Source organism: Rhinopithecus roxellana, chromosome 21, assembly GCF_007565055.1.
Source record: "Rhinopithecus roxellana isolate Shanxi Qingling chromosome 21, ASM756505v1, whole genome shotgun sequence".
Taxonomy (NCBI): domain Eukaryota; kingdom Metazoa; phylum Chordata; class Mammalia; order Primates; family Cercopithecidae; genus Rhinopithecus; species Rhinopithecus roxellana.
Window position 1 is genome coordinate 35,213,105 of NC_044569.1, and position 26,818 is coordinate 35,239,922.

At 42.1% G+C, this 26,818-nt stretch overlaps 1 protein-coding gene across 1 annotated transcript; it reads right to left on the reverse strand.

Annotated features, from left to right (window-relative positions):
• Nucleotides 1-25,848, reverse strand: SMIM21 (small integral membrane protein 21). Its single transcript, XM_030925820.1, is given in 5 exon segments — nucleotides 1-46; nucleotides 7,920-8,026; nucleotides 8,029-8,052; nucleotides 16,450-16,628; nucleotides 25,650-25,848. Coding segments are annotated over 5 exon segments (555 nt in total).
• Nucleotides 25,849-26,818: the final 970 nt, after the last annotated feature.

Sequence of the window (26,818 nt, forward strand, 5' to 3'; positions counted from 1 at the left end):
TTATTGTGTTTCGGCTGTGTTCCTGGATGGCTTCAAACGGAGAAAGCTACAAGAGACAAAGGAGGGAAAAGCATTTTCTTTGTTTTGATGGATATAATCAAAATATTACAATAAAGTCGACCATTTGTTTTTATCTAATGAACACACGTTAAATTTTAATTTTTTTCTCCAAGATTTTGGAGTGTTTTGAGGCTGAGGATTATACTCACTGGAGCAAGTACTGTTTGATGGCAACAGGAATTTTGAGTTCAGAATAGCTAGGAACCCTGGAATAATTCTCTGAGAATGAGACACCAAAAGCCACAAGCACAGTAATGTAGGATGCACTGACTTCTCAAAGCCCTTACTAGCCTTGTATAAAGGATGATAGATAGAAGTTGAGTACATGTGAACTCTGAAATAAACTCTATTTGTGAACCTTTTCAAAAAGAAACAGCACCAAAATAGTAGACCAGTCATAATATTCCCCGAAAAACCAGAAGCCATGAGACCACTGGGCAATGAACAAAGAGCTCAGGGGTTTGGCCTGACAGCCTCAGGAATGTTTTTTGTTACATGGTGGACACAGCTAAATGTTTTGCTGTCTAACTCACGAATGATGATCCTTGGAAAATGAGACTGTGAGATGTGTCCAAAGTTACATTCACACGCATTGAGAAAAACATTTCTCCTACCCTGAGATTGCAGAGGAGGTACAGAGGCCTAGAGACAGCTCGGGGTCGCTTGGCCTCACTGACATTGTGGGTGACATCGTTAGCCAGCTCCAGCGCGCTGGCATGGCATCCAGAACTGCCAATTCAGCCCATGTTTGCAGCCTGAGATTATGAAAAGCTTTTATCAACACTAAAAATAATATTTAGCAAGCCTCATCGATCCTTCTTTAAATAAAGCACCTATTTTAGGTGAGGTTAGCAATTTTATTCATAGGATTAATTTCATCCCACAAACTGCTGTGCAATGTCTGACAAAAGATCTTTTTATAAATTCAACGTTGGAAAATAAGTCATAATCCCATCTGCTCCCTTCATTTCTCTCTACTCTATAGAAGGCATGCAGCAATACAAGGTCTCCTGCAGGCTGAGACAGGTAGAACAGATATTAATAAATCACCAGCAAATATATAGATGAAGGTGACAGTGGCTATGAGAGATCAAATCATTACACTTGTTCTGCTGCTACACACTGAGGGACTAGTTCTTGGCATAGAACATGGACCCCAGAATATCTAAACTTCCAAATGTCCCCCAAAACTTCCTGAGCTTCCAGGATCAACACTGTTCTGACCTCTGGCCTTCAATAGATGAAGCCCAAATTCTCCAAGAGAGGGCAAGTACATGTGAAAACAAACAAGGTTTAGAAAGGTTCTTAATCTCTGTCTTCTGAATTTTCACAATAGTTGCGTGTGGGCAACTTTGTTAAAAATAAAGAAAGAAGGAAAGAAAGGAAGGAAGAAAATACTGGTGAATTTAAAGCAGACCCTTAAATAAAACAATCAATTGCTATATAAAACCTAAGCTGAGCAAGATTTCTATTTGCCAGTCCTTAATTAGGTTTTGAAAGAAAGGGAATCCCTCCACCAAGTACTAAGAATATTTTGCTGCCTGCTGCTTTTTCTGGAAGAATCTTCCCGGTTTGTGGAAAGAATGCTATTCTGACATTGGATGCTGCTGAGAATCGGGCAACAATCTTAGTGAGGTGACCATCATCTGGGGAGGTATGAGGTTTGGAAGCATCACTGGGCACTGGGCACACAGGCTTCCATGTTGCTCTGACGTGAAACGTTGACCAAATGTCTTGGCCTCCCTGTGCCTTGAGTCACAGTAAAGCTAGTCTCCTGATGACAGTGATGGTTTGCATGTGGGTCCCAGAGGCCAGGTTCTGAGTGCCAAGTCTCGGGAAGACTACCCGTACGTTTAAAGAACCCCCACTCCTAGCAAAAGACTTGATAGATTTCTCTGATCAGTATCAGTTTTTCATTCTCCTCGCCTCCCCCAGTCTCATTGCTGTTCGTTGTACCTTGAATGTCCCTTTGCCTGTATTTTCATTCAAATCTGAACTCTTATTTGAATCCACTGCAATCTTACCTTTGGGTCTCTATATAGCCTTTTGTCTGTGAACTTTTTGGTACAAATGCATCCTCTTCTCTTCTTGGACTTCCTGTGTTCTGATTATAAGACACTCAAAAACATGCTGGCAATTGCTGAGGTCCAGGCTCCAGGCCTCCACACTGATGCTCCTGGGCCCCTCTACTTGGGTGTCCCTTGGTCATCCTAAGAATGCTTCCTGAAGAAAGCCTAAGGTGGAATCCAACAGTCTTCCCCCGAGAGACGCTTCCTTTACTCCCCATTTGAGCCTCCAGAGTCCTAGCCCATGCCAGATGCTCACTTGCCAACCTTTCTGTCTCCACACTAAACCCAGTCCATCTCCAGGCCTTTCCACTGTGAATTCTAAATGTCTTTGATTTTGTCTGCTTTTATTTTCTTCTGATCATCTCCTGTGAAATTACCTACCTGAACCAGTGGTCTCTGGCTTGTGTCTGGAGAAGACATGTAATTATCATCCTGCCTCTAATCTTGCCTCCTTCAGTGATCTCCCATTTTATTGCTGAACTGTTCTTTCCAGAGCAGAGATCCAATGCCTGTACTTAAACCCTTTAATGACTCCCATTGCTGTCAGGATAAAACAGGACACGTAAGGCCATTCATGGTCTGGTATGATCTGCTTCCCTCCAAATCAATTTCTTAGCATCCCCTGCTTCTCTTCTCTACTTCCCCCACCTTGCAATTTTCATTCCAGCCAGACCAAACAGGTTCTATGTCCCAGTCTCTAGAATATGACTGGTCCCTCTTGTCTCAAGATCTCTGTATAAAGGCCATCCTTGCTTGACTTAGGATGTCTTCCTTCTCCTAAGTCTCATGAGTGCAAACACCTTGTCTACTTCAACACGTGATCTGCGTTGCCTAGAACAGGGATGAATAAATTGTAGACACCTCAAATATGTTTAATAAATTAATCAAAAATGACATAAAGGCTTTCAAATGGGTGCTGTGCCCTTCATAGTATTTACCTTAGAAAACAATATCAAAAAGAAAAAACAAAGAACAACTATTTATTTTGCAAAGAAACAAACTCCTGATTTGTACTTGCTTAGGATGGTGATGCCTAGGAGCCTCTCTCTCTCTCTCTCTCTCTCTCTCTCTCTCTCTCTCTCTCTCTCTCACACACACACACACACACACACACACACACACACACACACACAGAGTCATTATCTAGCATGGCTATCCATGTTGTTTCCCAAGATGAGTTTCAAGTTACTATTGATTATAGAAATAAAATTTATTATCAAAGGAGAAAAATAAATTTTTTTGTCCCTAAGGAAATGTAAAGAATATGCCTTGGTCACAAAAACTATTTTCATGTAAATGCAAAGTTACTCCTCTATTTATTGGGCACTTACTACATGCCAGGCACTGTGCTAGGGACTGGAACTGCCTAAAGAATAAAAAATAACCCCTGCCCCGTTGACTGCTGAAGAGACGCCTCAACGTGCCTGCCGGGTTCCTACTTGAGAGGAACCCACTCCACACATCAGAAGAGGAGGGAAGAGGGAGGAGCACTGCGGGGAGGGGAAAGATGGGTCAAGGAGAAGAGAGCCCTGCCTTACCACTGAGGCCCAGGGGCTTTCTGGAGAACTACGGTGGCTGAGGAGAATGTATTCATTTGCCTTCTCTGTGTTAGGAATGGAAAACCTCCTCCAGCTCATCCACATCATCCAAATTCTCAGCTCTCAGTGAGAATGGAGGATGTTTCTTACTGTTGTTTTGGGTCTGTTTTTGAAGAGAGAATAAGAGGACCGGAAAGAGTGGGCATTTGGCAAACACAAACGTGGTGGCCTGATGCTTCACCCTGGGTGGTTTCGGACCCTTTGAACGTACCACATAATTGGCTTTGGTATTTTGTGTTCCTCGCTCAGGGATGAGTGACACCAGCAAAAAAGGGGGGAAAGTTCATCTTGAATTTTGAATTCTGAGAGCCTAGAATTCAGAGAACACAAAATATTCAGTTTATAAAATGTGTTTGTAAGAATGGCTGACCATTAGCAGTCATGCACCCAGCCCTGATAAGATCAAGATTCCCTGGGACTGTCAGATAGGGAGAGAGGAGTGCACAAATACTCCCTCTTCTGTTAGTGGATCCCTAACGGAAGAGACACTGAGCTTTGTCATCCTTCTCCTGCACCATGAACACCTCATGAGGAGCTAACAAAAACACCAGAAAGGATTGGGGAATCTGGGCATAGAGAGACCCCTTTCCCAGGTAAGGCTCCGTGGAAGCACCAAGAGCCCGCAGTGACAGTGGATGCAGGGATCTCAGGGCAGAGGGGATGTAACAGCTGCCCAGAGCTTCCCATAGCCAAGCAGTGATCAGCAGTGGCAGAACGATTCTCTGAGTTCTCTGTGTGGAGATGGCTGAGAGTTTGCAGAGCAGGAGTGGGGCTGATGGGTGCCTGATTCAGTGACTGGCTTCCCAGCCAGAGGGAGAGGTCTCTGCTGCTGGGAGTCTCTGCTGATGCCAGAATGGACGGCCCTGACATGTGACAACATCTGCGGTCCTGGGGAAGATGAGCATCCCGACTTGCCTGGGAGTGTGCTCACACCACCAGGCGGAAAAACATGTGAGATGATAGTGAAGCTCCTAGCTGCACAGAAAACAAACGTCCTTACTCACGGAGATCACCGCCACTGAAAACTCTGAGGGTCCTTTCCTTCCGTAGATACACACAGACTGAACTAAAAGTTACATAGGATGCATCTAATCATCCATCAATCATCTGCTTGTTCATCTATAGTATCTATCATTTGTCTACAACGTTATTCACTTGAGGTAGCAAAGACATCTTTTCACCTACGTACAGCTCTGTCTCATTCTCTTTAGTAGCTATGTAACATTCAACTTAATGGCGGCACTACAATTTATTTAACCATTCCCCTATTGATGGAAATTTGGTTGTTTACAGATTTTCCTGAGAGGATGGCATTCCATTTTATGAACTTATCATAATTCATGAAAGCATCTCTTACTGGTAGATATTAGGCTGCAGGCAATGTTTACTGTTACAGTACTCAATCAAAATTCCTGTACATATACCTTTATAATGTTTTTATTTGATTTTTTGTTAGATCCATAAAAGTGAAATGGCATGGCCAAAGGATATGCAAATATATTTCATTAGATAATTGCAAATTGCCCCCAAAATGTTTGTAGCCGTTGGTTGTTCCTGCCAACAATTATGAAGCTGCCTATTTTTTCACAGCCTCGACAGCAATCAATGTTAACAATATATGTCAGATTTGGCAGAAACTATTTTGTTGTTATTCACTTCCTTATTCCTTTAATCAATACTGAGGTTGAGCATCTTTTCACAGATTTATTTGCCATGCGTACTTCTTTTTTGCTTATACGTATTCTTTATTCCTTTAGGGTATGGTCTGTCATTTTCTTTCAATGAGTTGGATTTCTCTGAATATGGGATATTAATAGTCAGTTGTAAATGTTTTCCCTCCCTTGTTTGTCACTTATGTTTTAATTTTGTTTAGTCTGGTTTTTACTGGGAAAAAGTTTATAAAATTTGGTAACCAAATATGTCATTTTGTCCCTTCTTTCATTTTGTTTACTCTCACTGCAAGGCTATGGAAATGTTCCTCCATATTTTCTTCCAGTATTCTTTTGGTTTTTATTTTTACATTTAGGTCTTTGATTTAACATATATTTATTTTTGTTGATGATATAAGGTAGGGATCTTCATTTTACTTTTTCCAATGTGTAGTCAGTTGTTCTCATTCAACATATTTAAGAAACCATTCTTTTCACTAATTTTAAGTGCTGATTTTATCATAGATTAGAGACCCTTGTGTACCTAACTTGGTTTCTGTGCTGCTTTTTTTGTTCCATTAGTGGATTTGTCTGGCGAACTCTTACTTCTATTTTCATCATCCTTGCTGTAAGTTGGGAGGCTTTTCAACCCCTGGAGTTTCTGGGAGGCAGAAACGACATGTTGGTTCTTCTGTTCCACAGAGGACAGAGCACACTGCTGAACACAGAGCTTCCTTTAGGAGAAAATTTGGATTTTCACACATTCAGGAAGAAATTATTAAACTAATTAGCTAAAACCCAAGGTAATAAAATCACTGTTAATGGGCAGGAAGGCCTCCCCAGAATTTAAATTCTTCCTGGTGCTCCTCCTGTGCATTTACGTGCAGACAGCATCCTCCCAGGGCAGGGAGAAGCAACTCAAGGAGAGCCTTAGTTTACCTTCCAGCTCCTGGGGTGCATGGCCTTTCCAGTTGCCATCTCAAGCGAGGGAGCACCTGCCTCAGGAAGGGCAGCTCCCGTGAAAGCTTCAGATGTTAAAGGGCAGGGGGAAACGTCACAGTCTCCCGGCAAGAGAGCAGAGAGAACGGGTGGGTGTAAATCTCAGGCAGCTGATCGTTGGAATCCATAAGCCCAATCTTGTAAATAATTCACTTCAGTGCAGGAAATCTGCATATGAGCATGAAATGTCATTTATAACTCATAGGATATTGGCTTGGCTGGGAACAGCTTTCTAGTCGACTCATTAAGTGCTGCTAAGGAAGACAGAATATAGCTGATGTAGAATACACTCCCTCCAGTAAGCCTGTGACTGTACAGACTAGTTAGCAGTACTCACACTGAAAATAAAACTCAAGACTATGCCTGCGTAATCACTCAACTCTCCGTAAGCTCAGCGGCTCTCCGGGGTTAGCTTGGCTCTACCTCGTTTCCCAAGGTGCTTCCAGGCCTGCCCTTCACTGAAACCCGGAGCAGACCAGGAGAAATGTTGGCCGCGGTGCTTTCTCATGAAGTGATGCGTGCTTACTGGCTGCAAAGAGAATATGTAATGTTCCAATTAAGAACTTATCGCCCTGAAATTCTGGAATCTCACATAGATGACTTGTGGAGAAACAAGATGGTCTTTGTAATGAGCTCCTTTTCTCTCTTTATTAAATATTGATTGACTATGGAAGAAATTCAATTTCCAAATAGAGTTTAAGTCTTATTCCTAGGATATTTGGTAGTCAGTTTTTTATTTTTTTTATTTGCTTGTCTGTTTCAGTTTTGATTTGAGGACTGCGAACATCTCCAGAGCAGGAGACGTTTGGAAGAGCGCGTGCCTGCTGGTATCTGAAACTTGGCTGCTCATGTGAGTGGGTGCTTTATTTTTATTTTTATTTTTCCAAGTGAGGCTGGGTATGTTGAAAACACAAAAAGCCTACAGTGGGAGAAAGAAGGAGTTTTTTACCTGTGGAAAGAAAAATAAAATTAATGTGCCTTCCAGTTTAAATATAAGCCTCTGAAAACGTTTCCAGCCTATTGTACACCTATCTGTTGATACATAGAGACATTAGCCAAGCACAACTGGAATCACTCTAGAAATAAACTCAAAGAAGGTCTGAGATTTCTTGGCCTTCTTCCCAAGAGAGTTATTTACTAAAAGAGCAGGAGGGACTCATTATGAAATGGCTTACCTATCACAAGGTCCCATGTCACTGGCTCTCAGAGGCGATTAGAGATTTGCAGGCTCTCGCTGACGAAGTGCTCATCCTGTTTCATGGAGCGACCTCAGATAGAAGGAGGTCGCTGCAGTATACGTGGTTCACTCTGTCTGTCTGTGTGGCCCCGTGCTCTATCATGGATGGATTTTAATTTCCTCTGGCCTAATTTCCTTTTTACAAAGTAATTTGATAGCTACCCAGCATGCACCCTCTCCTAGGTGGCTACAGATTGATTGCTTGATGAATGTTCTAGTATTTTTTTTTAACTGCTAAGGTTATTGTTTACCCACTTTTGAAATATGTAGCATTTTTTTTTGACGGCTAAGGTTATTGTTTACCTACTTTCAAAATATGCTGTTTGCCTTTTTCCAGTCTTCAGAAACCCCTTGTATCCTGCTATGATTCCTCAGCAACACTGTCACATGGAAGAGAACCAGCAATGTGAACAAACATGAATATGATGTTCATTTTCAGACTGAAAAAGGAAATAATTACAGCTACTATTTACAGTGTCTGGCTTTTCAAGCTTCATGCTACAAGCAGCTAACTCTTTGTCAAACAATTAATTTTGTTTAAGATAAATAAGTTTATATATTTAAGGTCATGTTTCAGAAGTAAAACCAGAACTATGGTTTTTATTGAGTTATAAAATTAGTTGGGGAAAAGGTAATGCATCTAAAACAACTCTTCAGATCTGCCATGTAGAATTTGAAGTATCAATGTAAATTAAAAGCAGATTCACAGAGAATTCTATGAAACCGAGTTCCCTATTAACTTGAGGGTGCCAGATTGGATCATTTCTCAGGTTTCTCATGGCTTTTAAATACACTAAGTAAAAGCCCAGTGAATTATCAAAGATATCTGTGACCAGGATGACTTCAGTGTTCCACTGTGATTTGAGCATATACATCACTGACTGATTTTTTTTAGTGGTCAAAAATACATTTGACAATGTGCCAACAAAATTTTTCCCAAATCATGCCATATATCATTGGTTTATCAGAGGTTACAATTCATAGCAATAAGTTTTGTGCCTTTTATTCTGAATTTCACAGTCTTTTATGAAAGCATCTTGACTGATAATTGGCTGAAAGACCATAAACAAAATCAATGAAAATAAATCTAGTCAAGGTGATGGCCATTGGAATAACAGGAGCCCTGAAGTTGAGGTTTATTTAGCATTCTTCTTCTTTCTCAGAAAGAAAAAAAAATAAACACATAGCAAATTAAATATGTGATCCCCAAACCAACTATATCCGAAAATTCTTGGCTAAAAACTTGTAGATATACTTTCAAGAAGTGGAAAAATGGAAGAAAATGATTTCCTTAAGCTAACAAATGAGAAAATAGTTAATATGGGGCCTCATCCTTTCTGTGGCTGGTGGCTCTCTCTGGTTCCAGAATGTGTTCACCGGGAAGGACAATGCCTCTTTCATGTTATACGTGGGAAGGAGAGAACTCAGTGTTACCTGCTGTTAACTAGATGAAGCAAAAGTTGTTTTAATTAGATTGGTTCTTCCAGCTCCCTTCCCCCAATCCCAGCATCCATGTACTGGTAAAATAGGGCTAGGCACCATTGAAGAATGTAGGATGGAGCTGAAAGTAGTCAAGCTTAGGGTCAGGGCTTGACTGTTGACTGGGAGAAACTGGACTAGCCTTGCTGCTGGAGTATTGCATTGAGAGAGAGCAGGTACTTACCCACCCTTCTGTTTCAAAGCTGGAGCTAATTGGGCTGTATCGTATTTGCTTTCTAATAGTCTGCCAGCTAATAGGCCTCTAGCCTTGAAGAAGTCAAGAAGGAAAAGGAGAAAGATGGGACTTCTTAATGCTTCTACAGTCTTTATTCCAGTTATAAAGAAGTGGAATTGGTGGATTTAATTATTGTTGAAATATATGTCATTGCATCTTCACTACGAAATCAGGGTCTCTGTCTCTCTTTTTTTAGATTCAAAGTGGTCTTCAACATACAACATCATTAGAGAGCTACTCTGTGCATCATTTGGAGAGAGTAAGGATTTTTAAATAATTAGGTTTGAATAAAATACACTTAGATCTGTACTGCTTGATTAAATGATGTTTTAATGTTGCAAAAGGGCCATCAGGAGGCATTTGCTTGGGTGGAAACCTGGGCGCTTCCTCACTGGGCTGAGGAGTAAGTGACTAAAGAAAGTCACTGGAGTACTGGGTCTCCATTCCTTCTTTACTTCTATGCTTGTCCTACGTTTGAAGCCAAGGAGTTGTTTGGGGCTGTTATCCAGGCATTAACACAATAAAACTGAGTTGGAAACGATGGAGCAGAAAGAAATATTGGGAGCTTTCCTGGGCCCTTATTCCAGGATCCTCCAGTTGTAGGATCCTCGGGCCCTGCCTGGAGATCCACTGGCCTGGGGATCCACAGGTATTTGTGATATTCCACAAATGCCACCACTGCTAGTAGTGAGAGAGAAGTACTTCCACAGGAAAATTAGAAGCCAGTGAGCCATTCTTAACGGGATCTAAGAGCATGAACAATATTCTTCTCCCAATTAGGATTTCATAATGTGTGAAGTGCGTGGAAGCACCTGGACTTCTCTAGAGTCTGAATTTGGAGATTATTTTGTTCTATTTGGGTTGATCGTGAAGCAGTTTTCCTATAAATGTGACTAACTTAAGTAAAACAAATACAAAACCAAAACCAGCTTTAGGTCCCATGAGGAACTTCCAGAAATATCTAAAGTCTGTAGTCACTAAGGAACAAGTGTAATTCCTAATGGCAATGCTTTCTACAGCATTCTGCATAAACCTGGAACCCCAAGATATTAACAGGTTATTTTTAAGAAAGGAGGTTGTATGAATTTGGGAAGCACTTGATAAACGAAGTGCACAGTGACGGTATTTGGGGGGCGCTGAAACCAAATCTTTCCCCTCTATGATTCTGAGCTGCAGACTCTCCTATGGCTCCCACCATGAGATATGAGTCCGGCTGGCAGGACATCTGCAGTGGCCACAAGTGAGGAGTGGAGGGAGCGGAGGAGGTGGCGTGTGCAAGGTCTCTGGGATCAGGGAGGGTCAGAAAAGTGAAAGATTTCATCCTAGTGTTTCTGCCACGTGGAGCTCTGTGGGGTCAGGGTGGGGAACATGACAGGAATGTCAGAATAATGTAAGATACCCAGTAACTTTGGGACTAGCTGCCCAACTTCCATGTGTAGCTTGGGGAAGGCTGCAAGCCTGTGGGAGAAGCCTTTGTTCAGCTCAACTCCATGTCCAGAAGAAAGTAAAATTGGCCGGGCGCGGTGGCTCAAGCCTGTAATCCCAGCACTTTGGGAGGCCGAGGCGGGCGGATCACAAGGTCAGGAGGTCGAGACCATCCTGGCTAACACAGTGAAACCCCGTCTCCACTTAAAAAATACAAAAAATTAGCCGGGCGAGATGGTGGGCGCCTGTAGTCCCAGCTACTCGGGAGGCTGAGGCAGGAGAATGGCCTGAACCCGGGAGGCGGAGCTTGCAGTGAGCTGAGATCCGTCCACTGCACTCCAGCCTGGGCGACGAGCGAGACTCCGTCTCAAAAAAAAAAAAAAAAAAAAAAAGAAAGTAAAATTGTGAGACGAGTGGGACTATTTCACATTTTTGCAAACCTCTATAATGCCCAGCTTAATAGAAGGCAACTGGGTTTTCTTATCTGCTTCTGCACTGAGTCTTTCAAAATACCTAACCTCATGCAGGCTCTGGAAAACCCCACTGCACATAATACTAATGTCTTAGTATTATCATACAAGTAATTTGGAGCTTTTAGATCCCTGAAAACACCTCAGGGACTCCCAGATTACACTTTGAAAACCAATATGACAGTGATTGGGGTTGAGACAAAGAGACAACAGAGCCTTCACAACTGGACAGCCAGAGTCTGGACTCCCTGGGGACTGGCTTGACCCCCAACAGTCCAGCCAAAGCCACCCACCCAGCAGGGCCACCAGCCCAGAAGTCAGCATAACAACTGTGTAAGAGAGGCCAGTGGGCATTCATAGGGTGCTTTGGGAGCCTGAGACCCCTTATTCCTGAGACAGGGGGGCATCCTGGAGAGGGATATGGGGAAGCAGGGAGACAGGAATTTGACTCAATGAGCACCTCAAAGACTGTGTCATCTGAGTCACTGAACATCTTTGGCAGGGCTTTGCATCGACTGAACATTTAACCTCCAGTTTTTTTTTTTTTTTTTTTTTTTTTAATCAAAAGAAACTGAGCTGGCACACTTTGAAAAAGACTGACAGCTCTTCAAAATATTAAATAGGGTTATCATACAGCATAGCCATTCTGCTCACAGAGATATACCCAAGAGAAGTAAAAACGTATGTCCACAAAGAAACTTGTACGCAAATGTTCAGAGCGACATTACTCTTAATAGTCAAAAGGTGGAAATGACCCAAAAGTTCACCAAGTGATAAATAGATAATCAAAATTTGATAAATCTGTAGAGTGGAATATTAGTCAGCCACAAAAAGGAGTGAAGGCAGACACATGCTGCAACACATGCTGAACTGGAAAACATTATACTTAGTGAGAGCCAGTCACAAAAGACCACATGTTGTATGATTCAATTTATCTGACATTTCCAGAATAGGTAAAGTCATAGAAACAGGATGGTGGTTGTCAGGGTCTGTAGGGATGGGGAGGAAGGAGTGACCCCTGATGGGCATGAGGTTTCTTTATGGGGTTATAAAAATATTCTAAAATTAGTTATGGTAATGGTTTCACAATTCTGTGAGTATATTAAAAACCACTGAATTGGACACTTGAGGCTACATTTTACAGTATGTAAATTATATCTCTATATGTTATGTAGAAATATTTTGTCCTTAGTTTATCAAAATAGGACTTGAGAATTCAGTAAAAAACTTGAGTTCTCACTAACTGAGCTCAATAAGTTTTACTGTGAGATCAGATCAGTTATGAAAATTAAAATGCTATACTAAAAATAATGCTACACTTTTCTTGCAAATCCCCCCCGCCCCACAAATTAATCAATCTTTTTTCCTACAGGACTTCCCAGAGGTTTTACACATATGTCATTATGTCCGGTGAGGGTTCAACCAAAAACAGCTGCTCCCTGCACCTCTGCAATCTCAGAGCATTTGGTGTGGCTCTCTTAGTGTCCTAGAGAAATCAGTTAGAGAGGTTGTCCTTTTAACTTTAAGAGTAAAAAGAGGCTTTACTGATTCATGTGGAAAGAGAAACACCTTGGAAATAGAATTAGGAGATGAATGTCTTTCTACAGAACAGAAACATTTAATTTAAAGGGACCTGAAGAGGGAGGCAGCCCCAATGACCCTCCCTGGGGTGAGGGCTGTGCCAGATGTGATCACACCACACCCCTCATCTTTCCAGCCAGGCTGTGAGGCCAGCGGGATGTCCTGTGTAGCATGAAGAGGTTTGGAGAAGTCACTTTGCTTATGAGCAAACAGCGAGAAGGTGATGGGATGGGGCTCTGGTCTCAGGGACGTCTCATGGTTCTCGTGCCCTTATCTTTAAAGTTTGCAACCAGAAAATATGGAGCCAATAGCACTGTCTCAAGCCCATTTCAGGAAAGAACAGTGAATTAATAAATTACTTGTGCTGTGTACACCTCTGTTTTGATTGGCTCGAGTGTTTCTACTGTGATAAGTGAAATTCACCCATCACCTGTAAATTTCGAGTGTACAAGAGACTTAAGTCCATTTTTTTTTTTCTAATAGCCTTAATCAGCAAAGACACTGTCATTTTAGTGACATGTTTTTGGAATGCAGGCAGAACACAGTCAGTCTGTTAGTTGTTGTCTGTAGCTGCTTTATCCTTTAGTTCTCAAATCTACCACTCAGGTTGAACTGTTCTTTGCAACGCATTACTTCAAGAAGGTTTGACCATTTTGTCTCTTCTTCATTCAACAGTACAAAAGAGAAGACCACCCATAGCCGTAATCTGACACTTCTAGCTATTCGGTTATGACTTCTCTGAATGTACAGGTATCATTTCTGATCAACCAAGAAAAACCATGTTATAGTATTAATCCACTGACACTTAAAAATAAGTAGCAAATACAATCAACAAGATTCTTACTAGTCAATACATTTTATTAGGGGTGTCCATGTCAGGACTAAAAATGGAATATTTACTTTTCTTTCCTTGACCTGAAACTTTATGAATTATTTTATGATTACACATACAAGTAGGAGCAATATTATATAGAAATCTGATGAATAACGTATGGTTTATTTAATTCAGAGGAGGGGGGATTTCTTTCTGTTATTAAGGGGGTGTGTTTAGGATACAGCACTTGAGAGTTTCACACTAATAATGTTCTTGCATGGGGTGGAGGATCAGTCTTCCTTCAACTGAAAGGACTGTTGAAATCCCTAAAAACTTTGGAAGCATCCCAGTGCACTTGTTGTCCTGTCTGCCTGATGCCTGTATCACGCCAAGTCCTCTGCATAGTAATGGATTTTTAAAATCATTGTGACAAGGGATGAAATGCATGTCCCTTGTCCTGGTGCCCATAGCATGTTGTAGTAGGTGTGTTGTAGTGACAACAACCCCCCAATCTCAGCGATTTATAACAACGAATATTTCTTTCTTGTTTAAAATATCTCACTACTGTGACACTGTGTCTTTTCATTCCAGGACTCAGGCTAAGGAGCAGAGATCTGGGGGAACAGGCCCTTTTCATGGAAGATGAGAAGTACAAGGGGAAGAACCAAACCACACAATTGCTTTTAAAGCTTCTGCTCAGATATGCTGCACATCACACTGCTCACGCTGTTGTGGGCAAAGCAAGCCACAGGCCAAGCCTGGTAGTGGATCAGCTCCCCCAAGTCACGTGGCGATAGGCAAGTGTATCTGCTGTTACTGAGAAAAGAGGGGGGTCAATAGTTGTGACAGATGATACAAATGTGCACACCTCGCCTAACACAACTCTAGTGGGACAGGCTATCTGTTGTGCTGGAACCCATGTGAGCTTTCGGATTTTCGTCTTCTGTGCATGAGACAGATTCCACTGGACACCAAGCTTATCCACACCATCCATCCAGAGATATCTGGACTCACTGAACACCCAGTCACTGCCTGCAAACAGGAGATACTGAGTTTCCAGTAAATAAGAACTCCCAGATGCATGAATACCTAAGAAGAAATTAAATGTGAAGATCTGATCAGAAACGTAGTGGAACTAGTGAACACTGGCCAAAACGAAAAAAAGTCCCATTTCACTGCCTGGACAATAGTAGGAAGAAATTCCTTACAGTTTCATGCCCTGTATTGACTTTAGAGTCATTAATGAACAGTATCTATGTTGTGTGATCCATGAAGTAGTGAGAATTATTCACACCTGAAACCATTTTCCTACTGGCTACAGAAACGTTACCATGATATGATTTATTATTAAGTGTTGTTTTCCTCATCAACATTTTATGGTTTAACAGCCCACGTAAGTGTGAATTAGTTATCAACTGGCTTTCTTATTGAAAAGACAGATGAGGCTGCATGAAAATGCTTAGCACATGGGTAGGAAGCAGTGGATGAAAACAGCAGAAGTAGGACCCAGAAGATGAACTCTTTTACTTTCGATTATTCAGATTATATGTAAATTCCCATGCTGTTGAAATCTCTTCAGCAGCAAGTTAACCTCCAACCTGAGAAAGACGGAAGAAATCAAGACTTGAGGACGGAGGGGACAGGGACGGTCTCTGTATCCATGTGCTCCCTGAGGTGAGGGCCCCTGCCTCTCCCATCTTTGCACTCCTCATGCCTACTGTATACCTGGTGTAGACCAGCTGCCCTGAGATGTTTGAGGTGCTGTGTCACCATTGCCTCTCCTGATTTCCCCAGTGCTTCCTGAGTCATGTCATGCACCCCATGGCAGCCTTCACCCAAGGCCTGGAGACAAACCCAGCACACACCGGCCTAGTATGAATTCATAACCATCATCATGTATCTAAGATTCTACCTACCTGGATGTTGATTGATGAAATTTATAAAGTATTATAAGGACTTCAAATCCACTTATAACTATGACATACAAAATGCACAAAACCAACTTTTAAAGCCTTCTATGATTTGTTTAAGACTGAAGAACTTTAAGACCATTGCTTTTAAAATGTAAAAAAGAAAAAAAGAAATGGAAAAAGGAAAAGGAAATAAAGCAGCAGCGGTGGACATCAGAACGGAGGAAGGAGATGCTACCTGCCTGCTCCCATCCATCTCCTCTTCACAGTCAGAAACACTAAGAGGAACCCTGTGCTACAGGAGAAGATGTTCCAGAAATTTTGTCTTAGGACTTTTACCTTTCTGATATATGACTGGGTCCTAAACTTCCTTTTCAGAAGCCATTGATCACCCCATCACCTCTGCAAATGGGGTGTCTATCAACAGCGTCTGTTGCTGGCACATTGGAAAATGGTTCATGAGTGGTGAAATTTGTTGCAACTTTTGCTGCTGTCCTGTAATGAAGGAAAATAAACTTTCTTCTAGGAGTGCAGTATTGAATTAGCCTGGGTACGTTGAGTTTGTAGCTGTTGCAGGTGCACCTAGGCTTAAAGCATTTGGAGGCATCCTTGCATCTGTGTTAAGAGGCTCTCTGTGTAGGGGAGAGATCATTGACTCATTGGCCTGTATACTGATGTAATGCCCAAGGGGAGGGCCCAGTACCTTTTCTGAAAGGGGCAGCTCTTCCTCAGATTGGGAACTGGAATTGAGAGGTTGTCTTGGTCAGAACTGAGAAAGAATGAGCTTTGGATTGACGTCTCATCTTAAACGTCATAGAATCTGGGTTTGAGAGACAGCACACTCACAGGAGATTGGGGCAAAAGAGTGCTTTGTAGGGCCATAGCTCTGCAGTGATACTTCTGTTAAAGACCCATAAACTCACGGTGGTAGGTGCTTCCTTCTGCAGCAAATTCCCCTTGAGTATCCCTCCCTTTCCTGCAGAGTTTTGTTTAAATGTTCCCAGTTGTGCTATGGGGAATCAGGGAGGAGCTGTGGACACACGCTGGTCCACGTAGGGGCCGCAGCAGTGACCAGTGAGAGGGCTCCTTGATGACGGCAACTCTGAGGACACAGAACTTGTGCTGTGAGACCTAGTAACTGAGTTCCCAAGGAGCTTTTCTATTCTTTGCCAACTTTGAAGATCCAGGTATTATTTTATAAAGCCAGATGGAATCTTCCTGCACATAGAGTTCTCAGGTCCAGGTAGTATTTTATGAAGCCAGATGGAATCTTCCCACACGTAGAGTTCTCAGGTTTCTCAGGTTGCTCTCCGGCTCAGTGATGCTGCATGAGAATGTTTAACCATATCTCCACGGCACAGGCTTTGGATCTGATGTCAAGAAGCTTTTGTGAATGCTAAAAACGAACTGCATCTCCCTGAATCAAAATAAATACTACTAGATGCACTTGAATGGAAACAAAATCTGGGATTCTTTTTGGGCCCTAAGCAAAATGTAGAAACTTATTTTCCCATCAGACTTTTCCGTAACTTTCCTTTAACCTAATGAGACACTCCATAGGAGTCTAACATTTCTTTGAATTCCAAGTGTAGGTTTCCTGGGTTGTCCATTTAATTGTTAAAGTGAGAGAGATTCTGCTGGAAGACAAGCACCACGGAACAGCAGGGGGAAAGCTGAAGGGAGGTTACTTGGGAGCCACCCCAGGAAGAAGCCCTGTGCAGACCGCCATCACAGGGTGGAGAGTGGCCACGAGACATGTGCGGTGGCCTCTGGATGCTTCTGCGCTGCCTCATGGGAAGTTTCACAGATCTTCGTCTGTTTGTAAATGGTGTTCAGTGAGAGGGAAAATTCAGTGGTACTTAATACACACACGTTCACCAGATACTTGCTGCGTTACCCCCATACTGTGGATGTCTTTTGACAAGGTGCCTGATGAAGAGAGATGCACAGAGTTGTGAGTCCCGGCCCACAGAAACTCATGATGGGTGCTCCACAGTGCTGGTGTTGAGTAAATGCCCAGGACAGTCTGTGCTGTGCTTGACATACAGTATGACTCATAAAATATCTGTTATTATGTGAACAGTGAACATATGCACAGCATACAAATCAGTAACCGACTGCTGTTCCGATGGTCTTGTCCTGAGCGGTTTTTCCCATCTAGCTGGAAACAAGACTCATTCTCTAGAAAGAAGAGCAAACAATGGCGGGTCCCACCAAGGCCGTGGACAAGGGAAAGGCAGAAACATGCAGAGGGAGCAGAGACAGAGGAGGCTTGAGACCTGCGTGGAGAGACAGGAAGGGAGCTCGGAAGCCCATTTTCTAGCAGATCCCAAGTTGTGAAAGCTGATATTGTGAAGCACACACGCGCAGAGTAACACCTAGAAATCTCAGAGTTGGTGATTTAAAGGAAAAAAAACACAGACTAAAAATTAATCCTCAATTTCCTACAGGCCTCAAACTTCCAGCTGCTAAAAGACAGTGGGGTGTGGGGGGTGGAAAGAGACCTCATCTCGGAGGGACAGCTTTGTCTCTGACAGTTGAGATGGGTGCCAAGGAAGGACGAAGTTTCTCTCTGCCAACTAGACTTAGAGGGGGAAAAACAACCATAATCATGTATATTTTCCTGATAATCATACGCAAATCAGGTTACAACAATCTATGCACATGGTAATTCCTCTTTATGGATAAGTACAACTTAAAAGTTGTGAACAAGAGCAAAAGGATGTAATTTTCTAGTTTTCTAATGAGCTCAGAGTTTATGCTCAGTTACAGTTGAGCTCTGGAATGGTTTTTCTAGCTCTTCCTGTCCTGTAGTTCTGGTAGAGAAGCTATGAGGACCAGAGACAGAGCCAAGGTGGTTTAAATTCTGGTTGCACCAACTGCCCTCCACATGATCTAGGGCAATTGACCCAACCTTTGTAGGCCCCAGTTTCCTTTCTTACAAAATAGGCAGGATAACCAGGAGGTCAAAGTGAAGTGACAAGTTGTGAACCTGCTCTGTAAGATAATAAGCACTATTTGCTGGGAAGGGATTGCGGCTTCTTAGCTGTCCTTTAAGTGTGGTTGGGGTTGTCTGTGGATTAAGGAAGGAAAATTGGGTTTTAATTCTAAACAGCCCTATGAATCAGCTGGGGCTGAATACCTGGGTGAAGGTAATCTGTAGTCAGTGGATTTTAGATAGTTAACTTCAAATAATTAGGAACAACACTGAAATATTTGACCATATTTAGTGCATCTGCTGAAAATTCTTTTTGAAAACTTAAACCCTGTAGTAGGTTAAACCAGCCTTGGGCTACAGCCTGAAGCATGTGCCAGCGCAACGTGGGCCCGCTAAGACCAGGGGAAGTACCAGGTGATAGAAAACAAAATGATTAATATGAGTCTTACCTTCCCCACTCCTCCCTCCTTTTCCTCCCTTCCCTCATTCCAGGTTTAGATGTCCTGTTTCCTATATAAACTCTCACATGCCCTGGTTTTTGACTGAAGCATTGGTGATTAGACGAGGACTTGGATAACTAATGAAAAGCCTTGTGACCCACGCAGCAGAGAAGCAGTGGAGAGAGCACTCCTGCGTGTGCGTGCTGTGCTCAGCATAGCAGCGTGGCATCATAACCGTGTGTGGGTGTTTAACAATGCCACTTGGTGATTTTTATGATGTCATGCCACAGTCTTCTTATGTCAGTTGGGCTCCTCCCACACCTATTATGAGGCATGAGAATGAAAGATCCCGCAGTTTATGGGCTGAGTTGCAGTGGATGATTTGTAGGATTAAGATTAATCTGTGGCCTCTGATTAGAGTCTTAGTTAAACGAACCTGTTCCCTCCATGGGTCTTCGGTATTTAGAGACTTGATCTAGTTTATCCCATTAACCCGCTTTATTAGAGAATCTTATTGCTTTATTTATGGGATTGTGAGAGTCCAAAGGTTTTTACTTTCAGCTGCTGCTGCTATTTTGCCCCTAAAAATAGAGTGTAAGCCCTATTTTTTTTTTTTTTTTCTGATGGAAGAAAATTTTTTCTTTAATCTGTCATAGAAAAGGAGACTTTTCAAGCCCATAGAAGTGATTTCAACTTTGGACTTGTGAAGAGAGCTGTCAGCATACACCGCATCTGGAATGAAAAGGCAGGATTCCTTCCCTCTGAGGGGCCTGCGGTGTCCCAGTCAGTGCAGAGGAGTTCAGGACATCGGTTCAACGCCTCTGAAGGAACAGCCAGCATCATCCCTGGAAATGGAGGTTGGTTGGTAGAGGTTATTGCTAAATTCGAAGAATGTGCATCAGACAGTAAAGCTGGTCCTTTCATGAAGCAGGGTTTGGAGGCTGCACGTTGCCAGAAAGAACCTGGCTTGCATCCCTTCCCTTTTCGTCACTTCCTGGCTTTCGGAGCCTCTTCATTAGGCTTGCTCATGAAGCGCATCCCTGCTCTTGGGTTCTCTTTCTGGATCTCAGTCCTCCTTGGATTGTCTAGTCCTTACTGTGAGCTTCACGCCTGACTCCATTTTCTGAGTTCTGCTACCTAGTTCCAGCTCCAAGTCTCAAGTTCCCATGCAGGCCCCAGGCACACACAGACACATGTTCACTGTTGGGAGGACTCTGCCCTGCCTCTGTGGCAGCCATGCGGTGAGGCTGTTAAGAAGCCATGCACTATGTCAGTAGCATTCTGTTCCCCCAGACTCTCAGACCGTGTGCACCCCTCTCTGCACTGTGACCCTGTCTGTGGGACCCCGCTTTCGCTGTTTTGTCTCCTTGTTCTCTGCTCTTCCTCTTGAACAATGGACTCCCCTGCATCTGTTCTTGACTGTCGTATGATGTCTTCTACATTCCCTTTGGTGTTTTATTCACTACCTTCAGATTCGTGATCATCTGCCTGCAGACCGCGCATAGAGCTTCTCCTAGTCAGCCTCAGAGCCGCTGGCACCCCCAGGCACTCCATTTGCCTGGCAAACCTCCACCTCCACCTTTTTGTGATTTCCCTGCTCCTGTTGAATGGTGTCACCAGCCATCTAGTTAGCCGCTGTCATTGTTAGCCATCCCTTCCTCCCACCCCTGCTGGTTCTGGCTTCATGTACCCTTCCCACCCCGCTTTAATATCCCAGAGTTCTGCACTAATCTGGACCCTCATTTGCTGATGGAGGGCACACATGGCTGCGATGGTCACTCAGCGGCCCAGCTATCTCCATAGCATGGCCTAACGCCCATGTCTAAATCATGTTACTCTCACACTCAGCCAACCCTCTACCTTCCAGGAGTGCTCGCAGGTTGCAAAAGGAAGCCCAAACATTTCGAAGTATTGGCTAGGCCCCATATTCCCCATCCTAATCTACTTGTAGCTGTGCCAAACCTTTCACCTTATACAGCCTCCCTCTGGTCCTGGGGACTGTCCCTTAATGTTTCCCCTTTTGTGTCCTTTGCTTATGTGAGTCCTTCACTCTGGGACAGTCAATTCTCCTGACCAAATCCCAGCTCAAACACAGTCTCCTTCAAGAAGCCTTTCTTGGTGTTTGAGGAGACTCTTTTTCCTCCGGGCTTCCCCAGCCTGCCCGCTGAGTAGAGTGTCCTGGAGGTACTTGCTGTAGCCTCTAGCTGCCCAGGAGTGATTTGTCTTCTTAGAAGTCTCATCTTCCTTTCAACTCCAAGCCCATTGAGTCAAGAACCTTGTCTTCTTAATGTATGTATCTTTCACTTACTGTATGAACTTGCTTTACTATGGTGAGCCCTAAAAAATGATTGATTTCATCTTGTTGGAAGAAAGACTGCCTGGCTTCCATGAGGGGAGTTTTATATGTATTACAGTACTCTACAAAAATCCTTATTAAGAGTTTTCTCCTATTTTTAATCAGACTCCAATTTGTGGATTAAAATTCGGAGGTGACGTGAAAGAATTTACAAAACATCATTCTTCTTTGCTCATAATTTTTTTGAGTGATATCTTTTCTTAATTCCGTGTACATCTATCTCTTCTGGTGTTTTAAGACCTCGAACTGGGGCAAGCCCTTGATAATTTCTTTAAGGAGAAAAGAAAAACACATAAATTTGAAAATTCTAGTAGCTAAAATGCTTCCAAAAGTTAAGCTAATAGAATTAGCCCAAGAGAAATTATAATAACCTAAGTATTCTCCAATTAAGCATAATTTGCATAATCCCAGAATGGAATATGTCTGAACTTTCAGGAAAAAACTAATAAGATCAACATTTATTGTTTTATGTTTTCATTGCTTCTGAAAAATTGTATTGGTATTGCTTTGTATGAATAGGTCTCCATGAGTAAATTATGATCAAAATTCAAAGCCATCATAAATTAAATGTGTTTTTTTTTTCCTGCTTTGGTATACAAGACTTTCCATTAAGCTAGCCTCATATAATATACCTTGGATGTGTTCAAGAAAGCCCTGTAAATTATAGTAAGTATTTAAAATGGTAAGTAGACATTGGAACAGGCCACATTAGGATTAATGAATGAAGGGGTTGATACTGAAAATGCACTTGTAAATAAATAACATAAAAAGTAAAGATGACACATTGTTAGGTTAGAGTTACAAGTAGAGTATGACACTAAATTGCAGGGTGGCAACAGAGTGTTCATGGAACTTCAGTTTCTTTGTAGGAGTGTTTCTAATTTCTGTCTAGCAAAATCTTCCCAGTTTCATCCAGTCTGGGTTCCATCCTGAGGCTTTTCCTGTGCCTTTCAGATACAGGAAGTGCCTGAGATTTCCTTCCTTAGCAGTCAGTCCCCTTCCTGCCAGCATTTGGAGGACTATTCACCCAACAGTAGGGGACCAATAGAAGGTGGAGCTGGCTTTTTCTCTCAGTAGCCCAGGACTAAATGATCTGGGGAAGGAAGAGGACGCAGGAGTCATGTTACTTTTGACAAAATGGAAGCACTAAGCAAGAAATGCACACACAGGTCGGGGTACACTTTCAATGCATGCACTCATCTGCCTCCAGGAAGGTTTGGGGCAGTGAACTGCGCTTTGAGGAAAACGTAAAAAGAGGACAGTGCATATTTGGACTGTTATTTAAAAATTTGTGTAGCTTTGACAGAATAGAGTGGAGACACTTGGAAAAGTATCTCGGGTGTATTTAAAGTTTTGGCACAAAGTTCAGTTAACACTCTCCTTAGGCATATAGACTTGCAGCTATATAAACTCAGCTTTCCTAAATTATCTATACATATATATGAATATGCATATGTTATATGATGAGAGAGATTTCCTTCTGAGATGTTCATTTTTTCTAACACCCAAGTTTGCATAGCCCCAATTATGTGATTTGCAATACCTGTTAGATTTCCCATTTGCTAAAGAAGATGACTTCAGCTTGAACCACTGGAAATATGCTTTTAGAATTTATGCAGAGATGCTTCGCCCAGGTAAGTGGTAAGAAGAAATTCAAGAATAAAGGCTGGATTCTATATCATAGAAAGAATAATAATGTGGATGGAAAGTTTACAGTGTCATGTAAAATACTGACAGGAAGCCTGAAGCTCTAAGAAACCATGAGAATTTCTAGATTTAAAAAGATGATTAGAGAGGCTCTGCTTCTGATAATAGTGGAGAAGCTTGCCCCAGAATAACCTTCCCACAGATAACAATTACAAAGTCTGGACAAGATATAAAAACCAACTGTTCAAAAGCATTGGAGAATGATGAAAGGGAGGCAGCAACTGGGGAGGCAACCCTTGAAAGATGGGAATTCATTGGGTACCATTTGCATTTCTTCTTCTTGTTTTTCTTGCCTTAAGGCACTCCCAAAACTTCTTGGGTTCTACCATGCTGTGCATGGGTAGAACTCAAGAAGAACTTGGTACCCTTATCTGCTTGAGAAGTCACCGGGCATAGTTTGAAGCTGATAGCAGCTCAAAAGTGGAGGGGGAGTTCCAGAATCAAGGGTACAGAAAGGATAGCAAAGAAATCTGTGCAGGCACTTTTTCCTGCCCCTGGGTAACCACTGGACTGCATGTGCGTGGGGAAGCCCCCACATTTCCCTGCGGAAAGCAACAGCTGCAAGGCTAGAGACTCAGCAGTGTCCCCTCCTGCCTACTGCAGGGAGGACAGTTTGGAGTTTTTCAGTCAAGTTAAATGGCTGCTAGAGCAAAAACTAATGTGCTTTAGAAGAACACAACAGAATCCAAAGTCTCTAGAGTATGCATCCACAGTGTGTAGTCTAATAAGAAATGATTACACATGCACAGGAACCACAAGATTTTACCCAGAGCCAAGAGACATGGACATTGATTTGATCTAGATGTTGGATTTAGCAGTCAAGGACTTTTAAAACAACATTTATAAGTATGTTCAAGGACTTAAGGGAAAACGTGGTTATTCTAAGTGGACAGACCAGGAATCTCAGCAGAGAAATAGAAGTTGCAAAAATAAATGGAAATTCTAAAATGGAAAAGTGTGGTGTTGAAATACAAATGATTTCTGGATGGATCAAAGCAGTGATGGAATGAGAAAATTAGCAATAGATCCTAAAAGTAGTGGGTGAAAGTTAAACGAGGAATAGGTCTCAAGTTTTGTCCCCATAAATTACTTGTTAATTACAAATGGAAAAGTAGAACCTTACAGTTCAGAAACCTGGTGAATTTCATTTTAAATAAGTGATCCAAGTTAACATCACTAATATTGGGACAGTGACATCCTGGCCCTCCTCATGTGCTGCAATGGGAAGGATGCGTTTCTGTCTAATTCCTGCCCTAGTGCAGAACCGGAATCTAGTCAGGAGGAAACCTCAGCAACCCCCAATGAAGAGACATCTACAGAGTAAGTGGCCTGTACTTTTCAAATGTTAAGATGAAGAAAGACAGAGGCTGAGCAACAGTTCCAGATGCAAGGAGACGAAGTAGACGTGACAAGCAGATGCATGTGGGATCTGGCCTGTTCCTGGGCTGGAGGGGGCAGTTTTAAGGACATCACTGGGGCAGTTGACACAATTTGCATCTAGGCTGTGGATTAGATAATCATATTGTTCCTATGTTAAAATGTTCTGCTTTGGATACTTGTACCTTGGTCATATAAGAGAAAACCCTTGTTCTTGTTGAATGCACACTCAGGTATTTAGGGGTAAAGGAACCCAATGTTGACAAATTACTTTTATTTCCATTTCTTTCCCTTTCTATCTCTCCCTGTCTCTTTCTTTCAACTGATAAAGCAAATGTATAGTAAAATATAAACTGGTGAATCTGGGTAAATAACGATGAATGGGCCGGGCGCGGTGGCTAACGCCTATAATCCCAGTACTTTGGGAGGCCAGGGCAGATGGATCACGAGGTCAGGAGTTCAAGACCAGCCTGGTCAATATGGTGAAACCCTGTCTCTACTAAAAATACAAAAATTAGCCAGGTGTGGTGGCAGGCACCTGTAATCCCAGCTACTCGGGAGGCTGAGGCAGGAGAATCACTTGAACGTGGGAAGCAGAGGTTGCAGTGAGTGGAGATTGTGTCACTGCACTCCAGCCTGGGTGACAGAGAAAGACTCCATCTAAAATAAATAAATAAATAAATAATAACATTGAATGTTTCTTATGTTGTTGCAAATTTTCTATAAATTTGCATTCATATTAAAATTAAAATGTTATAAAGAGGCATAAATAATTTATTTTATTTGAGCTCCTTCATTGCTAAAACCAATGACTTCCAAGTTTGTCTTCTTCTCACCTGCTATTTTGACACAATGAAGTCCTTTCTTGACAATTTGTCTCTCTTCAGCTTAGGAATCACCTTGTCTTTCAAAATTGTTCTCACATTGTTTGAAAAAAATATTTTTTATTCTTTTGTCTTGTAGATCCTCTTAGTTCCCTCCCATCTAATTAATTTAGAAAATTAACTAGAATGTCCTAAAAATTTGCGAATGCATGCATTTTGAAGTACCTAAAAATTAATCACAATTTGCTCTGAACCATTCAAAATAAAAGTATTTACATACAAAATTTTTAAAAAGTGAGACACAGGTCTCCATATCATGAATGCTAAATTCTTTCTCTTTGCGCTTTCATCTTCCTCCGTTTTTCCCCTTCCATACTTGATTGGCATGTGACTATCTCACTTCTACCAACTGCATCAGGTATTAAGCAGCATTAATTTATCTGAAGTGTGTAAAGTCACTCTGCTAATAAGTAACAAGTACCTCTAGTAGTTGACACAAAAGGTGCCAGTAATGAAGATGAACAGTTTGCATCAAAGCTATTCGCATACCTTCCTTGACACTGGTGAGCACCTGAGGCTCTGCTGTCCTTTTCTGGATGCTCCTCTGGCCCTGGATCATTGATGCCACAAGATAAAAGGTACTCACACAGTGAATATGCATTCTGTGTCTTCTTACACATGCTAGGCTCCAGGGATTCAGCAGAGAACACAACGGAAAAATATCTTCATCCGTATGGAATTTCTATTTAATGAGAGAGCTGAACAATAAAAAAATAAACAATAGGTTAGGTGGTCCACTATGGGGAACAGTTTGGAGATTCTTTGAAAAATTAAAAATAGAGGTACCATATGATCCAGTGATCTCACTGCTAGGGACCCACCCAAAAGAAAGGAAATCAGTATATTGAAGAGATATCTGCACTCCCATGTTTATTGCAGCACTATTCACAAAAGCCAGGATTTGGAAGTAACCTCAGTGTCCATCAACAGATGAATAAATAAAGATCATGTGGTACATATACACAATGGAGTATTATTCAGCCATGAAAAAGAATGAGACTCAGTCATTTGCAACAGCATGGATGAAACTGAATGTCATTATGTTAAGTGGAATCAGCCAGGCACAGAAAGACGCACATCATGAGTCCTCACTTATTTGTGGGAGCTCAAAATCAAAACAATTGAATTCAAGGGGACAGACAGTAGAAGGATGGTTACCAGAGGCTGCAAAGGGTAATAGGGGAGGGGAAGGGGGAGATGGGGATGGTTAATGGGTACAAAAATATTAGAAAGAATGAGTAAGACATACTATTCAACAGCACAACAGGGTGACTATAGTCAACAATAATGTAATAGTACATTTAAAAATAACTTAAAAAGTATACCTGGATTGTTTGTAATATGAAGGATAAATGCTTGAGGGCATGGATACCCCTGTTTCCATGATGTGATTATTATGCATTGCATGCCAGTATCAGAACATCTCTTGTGCCCCATAAATATGTACACCTCGTATGTACCCACAAAAATTAAACGTTGACTAGGTTAGAGGGTGATGGGTACTCGGGAGAAAAGCAAGACAGGAAAGGAGCATGAAAAAACATTGGTAAAGAAGTTGGGTACATTTGAGAGTGGTCAGGGGAGTGTGAC